Source organism: Homarus americanus, unplaced genomic scaffold (assembly GCF_018991925.1).
Source record: "Homarus americanus isolate GMGI-L3 unplaced genomic scaffold, GMGI_Hamer_2.0 scaffold2224, whole genome shotgun sequence".
NCBI classification, from domain to species: domain Eukaryota; kingdom Metazoa; phylum Arthropoda; class Malacostraca; order Decapoda; family Nephropidae; genus Homarus; species Homarus americanus.
In genome coordinates, this window is record NW_024712260.1 from 740,001 (window position 1) to 756,341 (window position 16,341).

At 45.6% G+C, this 16,341-nt stretch overlaps 1 protein-coding gene across 1 annotated transcript in view; it reads left to right on the forward strand.

The window, feature by feature from the left end:
* LOC121859739 (protein patched-like) overlaps positions 1-16,341 on the forward strand; it is a 124,987-nt gene that overhangs the window by 46,479 nt on the left and 62,167 nt on the right. Inside the window, 4 exon segments of the mRNA XM_042356700.1 lie at positions 4,627-4,741; positions 4,743-4,814; positions 14,994-15,063; positions 15,392-15,489. Coding sequence (XP_042212634.1) covers positions 4,627-4,741; positions 4,743-4,814; positions 14,994-15,063; positions 15,392-15,489 — 355 coding nt within the window.

Genomic DNA, 16,341 nt, shown 5'->3' on the forward strand with positions numbered 1-16,341 from the left:
TCCCTTGCAACCTAACCTAACTAACCTAACCACACCCTCCCTAAACCTAACCTAACCACACTACACCACCCCTCCCCCTCCTTGCTACCTAACGTAACCCTAACCTAACAACCCCCCTCCCCTTCCTTGCAACCCCTTCTAACTAACCACCCCCCCCCCTTGCTACGACTACACACAAACAGACAAGACACCCCCCCCCTGCAACCCTAACCTAACCAACCACCCCTCCCCTCCTTGCTACCTAACCCCACCCCTCCCTTCCATAAACCTAACCTAACCATGCAACCTAACTAACCTCTTCCACCTCCCCCTGCAACCCTAACCCTAGCAAACCTCCTCCATATGTGACCTATAAAGACTCGCTAAAACATTATACTTCAGGTTATTGAATCTATGTATATTTTTAAAGGTTTGATTGGTTAGATTTTTTTGAAGGTCATTTGGTTGGGAGAGGACTTAGTTGGGTTGGTTAGGAGGGTTAGTTGAGGTTATGGTTGGTTGGGTTAGGGTTGAGTTGGGGGTTTTAGGCGTCAACGTTGGGATAATGAATGGTCTGGGTGGCGCTGCGGGGTGGAGGAGGGAGGAGAAGTCCTGTTTGCTCCTCCTTGTCCCTCACCTCTCACACTTACATACCTCCTCCCTCCACCTCCCTCACCTACCTCCCCTCCTCACCTGTCCCTCACCTCTCACACTTACCGCCACATACCTCCTCCCTCACCTGTCCCTCACTTACTCCTCCTCCTCACCTGTCCCTCACACTTACCCCACATACCTCCTCCCTCACCTGTCCCTCACCTCCTCACACTTACTACCTCTCCCACCTCCCTCACCTCTCCACTTACCGCCACATACTCCTCCCTCACCTGTCCCTCACCTCTCCCTCCACCCTGTCCCTCACCTCTCACACCACGCCACATACCTCCTCCACCTCTGCCACATACCTCCTCCCTCACCTCTCACCCTCCACATACCTCCTCCCTCACCTGTCCCCACCTCTCACACCACCGCCACATACCTCCCTCCCTCACTTGTCCCTCACCTCTCACACTTACCGCCACATACCTCCTCCCTCACCTGTCCCTCACCTCTCACACTTACCGCCACATACCTCCTCCCTCACCTGTCCCTCACCTCTCACACTGTCCGTCACTACTACTACTACTGCCTCTACAGCTTCTAATACTTCCTTCACTGTTTTGATGTAGACCTAGGTAGTGTTTTAGACCTAGGTACTAGAGTGTTGTTGTTGACCTAGACAGTGTTTTAGACCTGGTTAGTGTTGTAGACCTAGGTATTGTTGTAGACCTAGGTACTAGAGTGTTGTTGTAGACCTAGATAAGTGTTGTAGACCTGGGTAGTGTGGTAGGCCTAGACAGTGTTTTAGACCTAGACAGTGTTTTAGATATAGGTTGTACTGTAGACCTAGGTAGTATAATAACCGGCCTAGTGTTGTAGACCTAGACAGCCTCCTCCTCCTCCTCCTCCTGCACCACCACCTTCTACTACTACAAGTTTTCACCCGGCAGAATATTGGCTGTGAGTCACTTGAGAGTTTTTCCGCTTCATCCACCATATATGGGGAATGACTCTTGCCAAACATTACAGCTAGCTTATAATGTGCTCTCCAGTCCACCTACCTACCTACCTACCTACCCACCTTCTTGTACTCCTGCTGCGCCTCCTTCAAGCATGTTACTGGCTCGCTCTCCTACGCTGGTGTTTTTGTGTGTGTGTGTGTGTGTGTGTGTGTGTGTGTTTTTTACCTTCATCTGGAACGTTCGTACTTTCTCCCGTTACTGTGAGGGTTGGTCATTCGTTCATACATGCTCGTTGGGGTGTGTTTCAAAATGAGTTTAATTATATTTTTTGTATGATAATTTTTCTGTTGTTTTGTTTTCATGTTTGTTATTGTTTGTCACACACACACACACACACACACACACACACACACACACAGACATCAATGCTCTACCACCTCATATATTGTTAAATTATTGTTATTTTTGTATTTTTTTTTGTGTAATTTTATCATTTTATGTAGTTTGGAAGTCTTGGTATTTATTACTAGTTTTGGGGGGTTCTTTACAACCTTTCTTTCCTTCTTTCTTTCGTTTTCACTCTTCGTCCCTCTCTACCCCTCTTTCTTTTTCACACTCCTCTCTTTTCATTTCCTTACCACTCCCGCCCCCTCTCTCTTCCCTCTCTTCCTTCATTTCTTTCCCTCTCCCCCTCTGTTTCTTTTTCTTCCCTCCCTCTCTTCCTTCCCTCACTTATTTTTCTCTCCTTGCTCCCTCTCTCCCTGTGGCAGATGTGTAGACTGGGGGTAGGCGTGTAGACTGGGGTAGGCGTGTAGACTGGGGAGACAGGCGTGTAGACTGGGGAGACAGGCGGTATGGAGCTGGAGAGACAGGTATGGGCGGGGGGCGGCGTGTGAACTGGGGTAGGCGTGTAGACTGGGGGAGACAGGCGTGTGTGGAGGCTGGGGGTAGGCGTGTATGGGCTGGGGGGTAGGCGTGTAGACTGGGGGTAGGCGTGTAGACTGGGAGGGCATGTGGAGCAGGTAGGAGTGTGAACCTAGGGAGACAGGCGTGTAGACTGGGGTAGGCGTGTAGACTGGGGGTGGCGTGTAGATTGGGGTAGGCAGGCGTGTAAACTTGGGTAGGCATTGGCCAGATTGGGGTAGGTGTGTAGACTGGGAACTAGGCGTGTAGACTTGGGGGAGGCAGTAGACAGAGCAAACAGGTGTGTAAACTGGGGTAGGCGTGTAGACTTGGGGTGGGGGTGGTAGGCAGGTGTGTAGACTGGGACCCCCTCACAACATTAACACAGGTCTTAGTGAAAGCTCCCCCAGACACCCGAGATGTACACCGCTTATTACACCATAATAACGACCAAATATGGCTTTTAGATCCCTCAAACGGGCGGGCGGGCGGGTGGGCGGGCGGGTGGGGTGGGGTGGGGGATGTTCCTCGCCACACTATACCACCTACCTGCACCGCTCATTCTCGCTAGGCCAGGTGGGGTGACGATGGTGGAGATGGTGCTGGTGATGGTGGTGACTGGAGAGGATGATGTTGGTGATAATGTGGTGGTGACTGGTGGAGATGGTGTTGGTGAGGATGGTGATGGTGTGGTGGTGGTGACTGGTGGAGATGGTGATGGTGGTGAGCTGGTGATGGAGATGATGATGATGATGATGATGTTGGTGATGGTGCTGGTGAGCCTTGGTGCAGCTGAATCTGTTAACCTCTTGAGTACGATGATTTAACCCCTTGAGTACGATGATTTAACCTCTTGAGTACGATGATTTAACCTCTTGAGTACGATGATTTAACCTTTGAGGACGATGATTTTAACCCTTGAGTACAATAATTTAACCCCCTGAGTACGATGATTTTAACCTTTGAGTACGATGATTTAACCTCTAGTACGATGATTTAACCTTGAGTACGATGATTTAATGAGTACGATGATTTTAACTTTGTCGATGATTTTAACCTTTGGTATGATGATTTAACGAGTACGATGATTTAACCTTTGAGTATGATGATTTAACCCTTGATGATGAATTTTAACCCTTGAGTATGATGATTTAACTTGGTACAATAATTTAACTTGAGTACAATAATTTAACCCCCTGAGTACGATGACCATCCCAAGTGTATCGTGTAGGTGTAGGAGAGTGTATCCTGCCAGTGTAAGTGACCGCTATGAAGAGGGTAGCCTAAGTCTATCGTATTATGAAGTACCTATACACCCTTCCTCCCCCCCCCTCCCACTCCCCCTCTTCCCCTCCCCGGCCAGATGTTCCTTATCCTCGCGTTTCATCTTTAGTGAGGGCAAATTGTTCCCAGAGATTACCTTCATGACCTGACCTTGCCAATGGCCCCAATAGTATAAAGACACCTCTCTCTCTCTCCTCCTCCCCCCCCCCTCCTCTCCTCTCCTCTCTCCTCTCTCTCTCTCTCTCTCTCTCTTCACCTTCTACCACTCCACCCCCCTTCTCTCTCTGCCCCCCCTCCTCTCCCCTGTCTATGGCCTGTCTAAGAGGATTAATTGAAGGAAGGCGGGAGTAGATTGTGTTGTGACGCTCGCTGCCTTCACTATTGTGCCGGGACCACACACACACACACACACACACACACACACACACACACACACACACACACACACACACACACACACACACACACACACACACACACACACACACCTAACTTAACCTAACCTCACCTCCCCAAATCGTGTTAGGGGGGCATTCTTTAGGTGAAATAAGCTGGTGATTTTAAGCTGTTTTTTATTATTATTGCTAGAACTTCATATAATAATCCCATTTCTAAGCTGAAGTGTTCTAAGCTGGAATGTTTACTGTACTTGTAATAAGCTGGGAGAGAGATTTTAAGCTGTTTTTTTATATTATTGCTAAAACTTCATATAATAATCCCATTTCTAAGCTGAAGTGTTCTAAGCTGGAATGTTTAATTGTAATAAGCTGGGAGAGAGATTTTAAGCTGTTTTATTATTATTATTATTATTATTATTTTCATTATTATTATTATTATTATTGCTAGAACTTCATATAATAACCCCATTTATTAAGCTGGAGTATTTGGTTGTCTCACGCAGAAGGTGGTAGGCTGGAGCAGGAGCTGGCGTACGTGGAGAAGACATTGGGTGAAGGGGCCGGCACAACCAAACAGATCGTCATTCTCACTCCCAAAGACCAGGGCGCCAATGTGCTTCACCGGGGCTCTCCTAGCACACTCCGCCGTCCTCATCGCCGCCACGAAAGTCAATATTGATATGTTTGATACGTGAGTACATAGTGTATTATGGTATTGTGTGTGTGTGTGAGAGAGAAGAGAGAGAGAGAGAGAGAGAGAGAGAGAGATGTATGTATGTATGGGTGGGTGGGTCTTGCCGTTTCTCCGCCACCCGCTGTGTCTGATGGTGTTGTGACTGACGGAGGTAGCGCCGCACCATAACCAGTATGGGAACTCTGGAGTCAACAAGTGTCTACTGTAGTTGGGTCGTTAAGGAAGGTGTGGCGGTAAAGTGTAAACAGATATGTGGGGAAGTTTACCTGTAGATGGTGTACAAGTTTACCTGTAGATGAATTGTACAAGATTACCTGAGTTTACCTGAAAATGGTGTACAAGTTTACCTGAGTTTACCTGAAGATGGTGTACAAGTTTACCTGTAGATGGTGTACAAGTTTACATGAGTTTACCTGAAAATTATAGCCCCCAAAGATCATTTCCCAATCACCTGAAGATTAGCCCCCAAACCTTAGGTTAGGTTAGCGTTAAGGTGTTTAATCATCAGGTGAAATAAGTTGGGAGGCTATGAAACCAAACCCAGTAAGTATTGTGAATCCGAACCCAATAAGCTGTTATGAATCCGAAGCAATAAATATAACGAACCCCAACCGAACCCAGGAAGGAAGGTAAATAAATCATCCAGAAAACAGAGAGATAATTATTGTAATGAAAAATATTGTATAAAGCGAAAATCAAATACGTATGATAATCTTCCTTAACTTATAATAATAATAACAACAATGACAATGCAAAGTTTAAACATAGCAATAACGATAAAGTAAAACAAATTATAGTCGAAATATTACAAACAAAAATATATATATATTAAGCAATACAAGAAACAATGTGTTAAAGCTGTGGGTTGAGGTGGGTGGGTGGGTTGAGGTGGGTGGGTGGAGATGGTGCAGCGGGGTGGAGAGGCGGTGGGTGTTAGGTGGGCGGTGAGAGGGAGGTGGGTGGTGGGTAGATGGTGCAGCCGGGAGGGTGGAGGAGAGGGCGGGTGGGTGGTTAGGTGGGCGGTGAAGGAGGGTAGGTGGATGGGTGGGTGGGCGTGGAGGGATTAAGAACATAATTAAGGTGGGCAGGTGAGGCGGGTGCACTTGGCTACTCCGGATGTTCTCTCATACTGTCAATGATTTTAATAATGAATCGTCTCTTATGTGATCTGCCTTCACTATCTCCTGGGACTGTTTTGATCGACTGGGGCTGTTTTGATCGACTGGACTTTTTATAGCGGGGGTTGTTTGATAGACTGAGGCTGTTTTGATCGACTGAGGCTTTTGATCGACTGGGGACTGTTTGATCGACTGGAGACTGTTTTGATGGACTGGGGACTGTTTTGATCGACTGGGGACTTTTATAGACTGGAGACTGTTTGATCGACTGGGGACTGTTTTGATAGACTGGGGACTGTTTTGATCGAATGGGGACTTTTATATAGACTGGAGACTGTTTTGATCGACTGGGGTTGATCGACTGGGACTTGTTTATAGACTGGGGACTTTTTGATCGACTGGGGACTTTTTATAGACTGGGGACTTTTTGTAGACTGGGGACTTTTTATAGGCTGGGGACTTTGATCGACTGGGGACTTTTTATAGACTGGGGACTTTTTATAGACTGGGACTTTTTATAGACTGGGGACTTTTTGATCGACTGGGGACTATTTTGATAGACTGGGGACTATAGACTGGGACTGTTTTGATCGACTGGGGACTATTTTGATAGACTGGGGACTATTATAGACTGGAGACTGTTTTGATCGACTGGGGACTGTTTTGATAGACTGGGGACTGTTTTGATCGAATGGGACTTGTTTATAGACTGAGTTTTTGATCGACTGGGGACTGTTTTGATCGACTGGGACTGTTTGATCGAATGGGACTTATATAGACTGGGGACTATTTGTTGTTTTTAATTCAAGTTCAATAGCATACAACAGCCAAGGTCTTTTTTTTTAAGCACCCGTTCACTGTCAGTCTTAGTTTAGGTGCTTCAACATTCCAGGGTCTTTAAGCACTGACCACCTAAGTCTTATAGTTTTCAGCACTAGATAACAATTAGGGATACTTGTAAATTAGTCTTGTTTTGAGTCAATCTATTCTGATAACTTTACTGACGTATAATTGAGTTTGAAAGTTGAATGAAAGCTTTTTTTTTTAACTTTCAATTCTCTCTGGGAAGTTGATCAAATCCATAAATAATTTTTCTCATCTCGATAATTTGGTCTGGAAAAAAATATATACAAACTTTGGCATTAATATTTGAGAAGTATATAAAGATATGTATTTTTTTTTTTTTGTCCTCCATTTAAAATCCTGTCTAGAAAGTTAATTAAACCTCCAGACATTCCTGCCTCCTCATCACGTATGTAAGAGGTTAATGTCCACGTGTTATTCTGGAGTTAAGAGAGATGATTCAGACCCCGAGAATGAACATAAGTGTCTAATTAAAGCCCGTAACTTACCTGAATTATACCTGATGATGGTTGGGGGGGGTTGGAGGCTCGTCTCTATCTCGGCCACCACCACACACCTACTCCCCACCACCACCTCCTCCCTACCACCACCTGCCTCCCTTACCACCACCTGCCTCCCCACCACCACCTGCCACCACCACACCACCCCCACCACCACCTGCCTCCTACACCTGCCTCCCCACACACCTGCCTCCCCTACCCACCTGCCTCCACCACCACCTGCCCACTACCTACCTCCGGAACACCTGTCTTCCTCTGCCTCCTTCACCCACCTGCCCTACCCCTGCCCCAACCCCCACCACCTGCCTCCCTACCACCACCTGCCTCCCACCACCACCTGCCTCCTTCACCACCACCTGCCCTACCTCTGCCCCAACCCCCACCTGCCCTCCCCTGCTGCCCCCACCTACCCCTGCCCCACCAAGCTCCTACACCCATCAAAGTTCATAGTAAATATTCATAAACGAAAATATAAGAATAATAATAAAACACTGTACCTTCGTGCTGGTTGACTTCAGATAAAAGACATAACTATATATATATATACATTGTGTTCGGTAATACGTTTCATAATTCTGGAGGAGTATTCTTGAGACATACATAAGGATAAATACCTCAATGGCCATAGTGTTAATGCCTCATATGTTTCAGAGTTATGACAGTTGGTGGGGGTTGGAACGTGATAAACTCTACGGGGTATAAATGACATATCCAGTGTTGCTAGTACGGTTTATTTATAGTCATATGCAAGCTGATGTGGATATTACAGGAAATATTCAAAGCTCCGATCCTCTTCCGGTGGTGAGCTTCAGTTTATAGGTGACTCGTACACGTCCAAGGCTCCAGGTGTTAGGAGGCATATTATCTTGAACTCTACGTCACAATTCCTCACGAGTCGGAACTAACGTGACCTTACAAGTAGAGGTCAAGGGGATTTAGGTCAGGTGATCGAGGTGGCCATGGATCAGGGCTTATCTACCTGACAGGATTGTGGAATTCTATTGTTACTCGAGCAAAATAGACTGGGTCACCATCAAGCATGTAGTACCAAAGTTGTTGACGTATCCTGGTGGCCACATCATCAAGCACCACAGTTGTTGATCAAAATTTCTGTGCCACATCCTCACACCAGTTGTTGACGTATCCTTGTATGCATCCTCAAGCACCACAGTTGTTGATTTATCCTGGTGGCCACATCCCCAAGCACCACAGCTGTTGACGTATCTCTGGTGGCCACATTATCAAGCACCACAGTTGTAGACGTATCCCAGTGGCCACATCCTCAAGCACCACAGTTGCTGACGTATCCTGGGTGTCACATCCCTCAAGCACCACAGTTGTTGATTGCATCCTGTACATCCAAGCACCATGCTAGTTGTTGACGTATCCTGGTATTACACTCAAGCACCACAGTTGTTGATTTATCCTGGTATTACATCCTCGCTAAGCACCCACAGTTGTTGACGTATCCTGCGGCTACATCCTCAAGCACCACAGTTGTTGACGTATCCTGTGTACACATCCTGCCAACCACAGTTGTTGACGTATCCTGGTGGCCACATCCTCGCTAACCACAGTTGTTGACGTATCCTGCGGCCACATCCTCAAGCACCACAGTTGTTGACGTATCCTGGTGGCCACATCCTCAAGCACCACAGTTGTTGACGTATCCTGGTGGCCACATCCTCAAGCACCACAGTTGTTGACGTATCCTGGTGGCCACATCATCAAGCACCACGGGTAAAGTTCTCCTCAAAATAATATACGAGTTATGTCTCACCTGTCAGATATGGGCCATTAAGATAATCACCAATAACACCAACATTGACTGCCAACCGTACCTGATGAGATGTACACCTGTCAATACATGCGGATCGTCAACACACACACACACACTCGACCACTGTATCACCACTTACCGGTACTTTAAATACAGGTCTTTGATATTTTATGCTTTATACCCATAGAGTCTTAACAGCCCTCCCTTACCTAACTCCTTAACTGTGATCATGGTAATAGAGTTGTTTAGCCTTGTGTATGGTCTCAAGTATACACACTGTATAGTATATTAACATTATACATAGGAGACGTGTAAACTTTAATGAGATACTTTTATTTAACAAGTTTACTGAATTAATCTTGACTATTATATTTTTTTTTTGGGGGGGGGGCAATGATGTCTCTCTCTCTCTACTTTTTACTTTAATAGGTCTCACAGAATTAATCTAGACCATTATTTTTGTCTTTGGGTCTCTATCTATCTATCTATCTATTTATACGGTTCCTCTCCTGGGTTCCATTACTCCTGGGTTCCACCACTCCTGGGTTCCACCACTCCTGGGTTCCTCCACCCCTGGGTTCCACCACTCTTGGGTTCCACCACTCTTGGGTTCCACCACTCCTGGGTTCCACCACTCCTTGGTTCCACTACTCCTGGGTTCCACCGCTCCCGGGTTCCTCCACTCCCGGGTTCCTCCACTACCGGGTTCCTCCACTCCTGGGTTCCTCCACTCCCGGGTTCCTCCACTCCCGGGTTCCTCCACTCCTGGGTTCCTCCACTCCCGGGTTCCATCACGTGGTTGGGTATAAGAAACAGTGTACACAGCGCGTCAGACCAGCGAGGTGTCCAGGTAAGTGTTTATTACCAATTAGTCACGTGCAGGTGCAGCCCAGATTGACTCCTCAGGTGTCTTAGGTGATGGTAGACTGTCATACCTGTCTGACTTGTTTCACCTGCCACAACTCTCTTGTTTACTGTAACCTGTCTGTCACAACTCTCTCTTGTTTACTGTCACCTGTCTGTCACAACTCTCTTGTTTACTGTCACCTGTCTGTCACAACTCTCTTGTTTACTGTCACCTGTCTGTCACAACTCTCTTGTTTACTGTCACCTGTCTGTCACAACTCTCTTGTTTACTGTCACCTGTCTGTCACAGCTCTCTCTTGTTTACTGTCACCTGTCTGTCACACCTCTCCCTTGTTTACTGTCACCTGGCTGTCACACCTTGTTTACTGTCACCTGTCTCACCTTTCTTGTTTACTGTCACCTGTTTGTCACACCTTGTTTACTGTCACCTGTCTCACCTTTCTTGTTTACTGTCACCTGTGTTGTTTATTCTGTAGACTTTCACACCTCTCTTGATGTCCGTCTCGCAATTCCCTGTCTCACCTGTCTCACCTGTCTATCGCACCTGTTTGCTTTCGTACCTGTCTTTATGTTTTGCATTTCATACTAAGCCCTGCTGATCCTGTCTCTCACTGTCTCACCTTACTGTCTGGTCGCACCTGGAAACTTGCTTCTACTCCCTCACACCTGTCAGTCCACTCTAAAATTACTCAAAGTGGAGAGAGAGAGAGAGAGAGAGAGAGAGAGAGAGAGAGAGAGAGAGAGAGAGAGAGAGAGAGAGAGAGAGAGAGAGATTATAATTGACCACAGAGAGTGTGTGTCATAATTGGGTACAGTGAGAGAAAGAATGAAAGAAAGATAGAGGGGAGAGAGAGAAAGAGAGAGACGTTCATTATAATTGGCCTCAGAGAAAGATAGTATGTGAGAGAGAGAGAGAGAGAGAGAGAGAGAGAGAGTCATTCCAATTGGGCACAGTTGGTACACGAGCTCGGTGAGTCATTAAGAGGGACCAATTAAGCAGATGTAGCTATTAAGATCACTCTGATTAACGCTGGTTCTTTTTCATTGACTTCTCGTTCTTCTTCCTCTCTTCTTTTTCTCCTTGATTTATCTTCTTCTCTTAACCCTTCTTCTCCTTCTTCTTCTCCTCTTAATTACATCTTATTGTTGTTCTTCTCCCCTCAATTCTTCTTCTTCTTCTTCTCCCTTCTCTTAAATCTTCTTTTTCTTCTTTCATAAACACCTAAAAATATCCCACTGGACAAATTAGTGTTATCGTCTAGGGTTAATAATATCAGAGAGTCTAGCTACCTAGGCTGGGTGTAGTTAAGTAGGATTAGATACAGTTAATTAGGCTCGTTGTGTCTGCTGGGTTGGCGAAGTTAATGCCGGGTTACATAACTTACATGTCGGGTTATATAACGTACATTAGGCTAAGTGGGGTGGTGGTAGGGTGAAGGAGGGAGGTGGGGTGGGGGGTGGTGAGGGAAGGGGGCGGTGTTGGTAGGGTGGTGGGGTTGGTAGGGTGGTTGGGTAGGTAGGGTGTGGTGAGGTAGGGATGATACAGGCTAATTTCAGGTTTGTTACAGTACTTACAGTCGGTTAAAAGAATTATTATGTAGCCTGTGTTAAGTCACTGTATTTGATTAGGTTAAATTTGCTTCCAGTCCCAACTTGTCGTGAGTTATTGAGGTATGATTGGCGCAATTTGAAGCCTGTTTTAGTCTCGGGTTTTAAAGGGGTCAGTTCATGGGTTTGAATTCTGAATATATTTAGTATATTTTAAATTCGTGGATTCTAAGTTGGCACGATTTATGTATTTATTTATTTAGCTGTTATGTTTGTCAGTTGAGAAATTCACATACACCCGATACTGATTTTTGGAACTAATGAACACAATCCCAACGTTTATTTCACCCTTACACACAAATAAAGTATATACTGGCGCCCAAAGTAACGCTCTCACCAAATAAACTTAGATTATGTTACAGTATGGTGACTTAAATGGAGCTTAACTTGACCACATGATCCCACGCATGCGCAGAAGGGGTCGAGAGGTCGAAGGTATTTGGTATATATTTGATTATTTTATATCCTAACCTTTATATAATTTTATGTTATGATTTCACCAAATTTTATATTACGTTAAGATACAACATAAATGTTACAAGTTTATTTAAATTCGAACGCAGGAGGGAAGAGGTAATTGCTATATCCTTGTTCATTTTACATACCAACATTTATCGTCTTGTAGGTCACGATTTCACAAATATATCTTAGATTAAGTTACAGCAGAGCGTCTCAAATTGATTTAAATTCGAGGGCGGGATCCCACGCATGTGCAGAGGGGGAGGGGTGGTACCGGGTATATATATCAGATTTTCCTGCGCAAGAATCAGGCGCGTTTACCGTGACACCCCGACATAAAGGCCTCGCTTGTCTGATCCCAGGTAATCCGAGAACGAATTGCTGTTTTATGATGCTGTTTGCGGAGGTGGCCCAGGCAGCCGAGCGCACGAATTATGAGCGGGTATTTTGCAATTATCCTTTCAATTGCAGTCGACCGTAGGCAGGCCGTGGCGAATGTCGAAATAATAGGCCTGTTGCACCCGCGGACCAGTACACTCCCACCAAAATTAAGATGGGACGGGTGGGCAGAGTAGTAGGAGGGGGGGAGGTAGAGACTAGTATTTTTGCATCTATTTATAAAACTTTAATAATTCTAAATACAGTGAATACAAGACGATATATTATTGTTAGTTTTGCATCATTCTGCCTTTAATGTTAGTGTGAAATTATTTAACATTAGATCTTTCTTAATGTGGGAAAATTCGGGTATTGGAACGATTTTGTTTTTATTTCAGTCTGGTTATGGAATGTCTGTTGATCATTCTTAGCGTTGGTTAATGTTTGTGGGTTTATTAAAGGGGTAAATGTCGGTAATGGGATTAAGGTTGTGGGGGGGAGGGGGGGGCTAATGTTAGGTTATTCTACTCGCTTGGTTGTGGTCCAAGGTTCGTATCTAATAGTAATATGAGTCTTTTTTGTACTTCTATAACAGTTTATATCATTCATTCACTCACTCATTCACCTGCTCCCTCGCTCACTCAGTTTGTAGTGAGTGAAAAGTTTCTATTCTAAAGGAAACAAAATTCAATGTCATTTAGATTTATCTGTTGAAACACACACACACACACACACACACACACACACACACACACACACACACACACCTATCCTCTCCACCAAGCCTCTTCACTTTTCGTTTATTTTCCGAGCTAAATATTTGGGCCCTGAAGCCTCGAGTAACCTCTTCCCTCCACCTCCTTCCCGTCCTCCCTCCCTCACCTGTTTGTTTGTGTGTTTGTGATGTGTTTGTTGGTCCGTGTTTGCTCCGCGTGTGTTCTCTCTCTCTCTCTCTCTCTCTCTCTCTCTCTCTCTCACCAGCAAGATAGATAACTGTTTTAATGTGTTTGTGTGTGTTTTGCTGTTGTAGTTGTTTGTTTGTTTGTGACATGTTTGTTGGACCCTTTGTGTTTTTGTTCTTGTGAATCTATTTACTGGTGCATGGTTGTGAGAGAGAGAGAGGCGCCTCCCACACCCTCACGTCTGCCCGCCCGTCTAGCGTCACCTTATTACAGTCGCCGCCATGTTTGTTGACACACTGAGCGGGGCACATCGTCTCCTTTCACGCCTTTGTTTACATCGCCTAATTTGTCGCTGTTTATCTTTTTTCTTGTTTGTTTAGTTCTGATTCATTGTTTGTATGTCGTGGCGGCAAGTAACAGTTGTCCTGAATTGATTGCAACCTTTGGGGTTTTTTTTTTTGCCATAAATGAACCCCACGAATCCGAACATCTGAACCCACTGCTGAACCTCCGAACCCGAACACCTGAATCCGCTACTGAACCTCAGAATCCAAACACCTGAACTCCCGAACCCGCTGCTGAATCCCCGAATCTGAACTCGACATTGAACCCCTCGAATCTGAACCCGCTACTGAATCTCCGAATTCGAACCCGCTACTGAATCTCCGAATTCGAACCCGCTATTGAACCCCCGAATCTAAACCCGCTATTGAACTCCCGAATCCGAACCCATGAACCTCCGAATCCGAACCCCCGATTCCCTTGTGTTGTGCTCTTAGGATTTCTTTACTGTGTTCCCCTTGTCAAGATTTCCTTTTGCTTTACCTCCTAGGCCAACCATGTCCATCCCTGGCAACCACCCTCTATGCTATCCACTCTTGCACGCACACCACTGCTTCCTCTCTCTCTCTCTCTCTCATCTTTTAATATTATTATTGTTTTTGTCGGTAATTTTGTTATAATTTTGTTGTTGCGGTTATTTTTAGTACTATTATTATTACCAATATTGTTATGTTATTATTGTTATTATCAGTGTTATTATCAGTGCTATTTCTACCATTATGGCTAAGGAACTTGTCAATATTTCAAGTTTGCGGCCACATCAAAAGGTTTCATGTTAACCAATTGTTGGTTCATATATACTGTACCTGACGGGGCAGACGAAGCCTAGGGAATCGGCTTCAGGTATACTCCAGGTAATATGCTTGATTACAGGTGTGGGTGATTGGGTAGCGGTACAGCTTTAGGCTTACACGAGAGAGAGAGAGAGAGAGAGAGAGAGAGAGAGAGAGAGAGAGAGCATATTACCATCACCATATCACCTGCTTAACATATAGCGAGTGAGATCATCATTATCATCATCACCACCATCATCATCATCATCATCATCATCATCATCATCATCATCATCATCATCATCACCACCACCACCATCATCATCACCATCATCATAATAATCATCATCATCACCACCATCATCATAATCATCATCATCATCACCATCACCACCCCCACCATCATCATCATCATCAACAACATCATCATCATCACCATCATCATCATCATCATCATCAACAACATCATCATCATCACCATCATCATCATCATCACCACCATCATCACCACCATCACCACCACCATCATCACCATCATCACCACTACATCACCGGCTAACAACCTTCTCCTCCTCCCCCCTACAGGTCCTGGAGTCTACGGGATCTGTGTTTTGCCCCGAGCTTCCCCATGTACGACAACCACCTCATTGAACTGGTAAGTGGCCGCTCTTCACTTTTTCTGGGCTGTTAAAGATTAGGTCAGTGTGGTGTTGATAGCGTGGTAGTAAAGTAGGTTTTAAATTAACTAACCTAACTCTACCCTTCATATACCTTTCCTAATCTATCCTAACCTAACCTAACCTAACCTAACCTAACCTAACCTAACCTAACATAACCTAACCCAACTCTGTCCTCATGGTCGTCATCGATTTTAATGTTACAGTAGTTTGATAAAAAAAAAAGTGATTTCATTTCTTCACCTCATGAGATATTTTATTGTATTTTATCGTATTTATTGTATTGTATTTATTTATTTATTGCAGATCTTTGAGAAAATCACCCCGTGTGCCATCATCACGCCCCTCGACTGTTTCTGGGAGGGATCCAAACTACTGGGTCCTGATCTTCCTGTTACTGTCCCGTGAGTGTTCGTTTATCTCTCGTATGTGTGTGTGTGTGTGTGTGTGTGTCATCTTGTAGTGGTATCCGTGAAGGGGGGGGGGAATAGTGACCTTAGGGGGGTAATAGTGACCCCCTCCTACCCCCCTCCCCTTTTACCCCCTCCCCTCTCTACCCCCCTGCCCTCTCCACCCACCCCAACATCATCTGTCAGTCACTTACCATCACCACCACACTATCAGTCATCACCACCACACCATCACTCATCACCACTACACCACCTGTGATCGGCCATAGACCCACCAAGGCCGTGAAGACCACACCCAAGCAAGACCCATATTTCCTTCAACCTTGTGCTAATGAGAGGTTTGAGGGCTCCACAGTGAGCTCTTTATCGGGGCGGGGGAGGGAGTAAGGGAGGGGTGAAGGGGTAGGAAGGGAGAAAAGTGGGGGGGGGAGGGGTGTAAAGAACTGGGTAGGAAGGGGAGTAGGGAGTAAGGAGAAGGAATAGGGGATGGAAGGGGAATAGGGAGGAAGGAGGGGTGTAGGGAGGGAGGGAAGGGTGGGTAGGTAGGGAAGGGTGTCGAACCTACCACAAAAACTCGCCCATAGAGTGTAATCATTGCTCGGGACATTTATAATAAGGTGTTGGTAAAGTTGTGGATGGTAGCCAGGTAGGTCGGTGGGTATATGGGTAGGGGGTGTATATAGGGAGGTGGGTGGGTGGGTGGGTAGGTGGGTGGGTGGGTAGGTAAGGTGCGTGGGTGAGGAAGGTGTGAGTGGTTATAATCAATGGGATGGCTGGAGGTGTGAGGCTTCCAGGTAATGATGTGAGGGACTAGGTGAGGGGTTAATTGAGTGAGTGAGTGAGGAC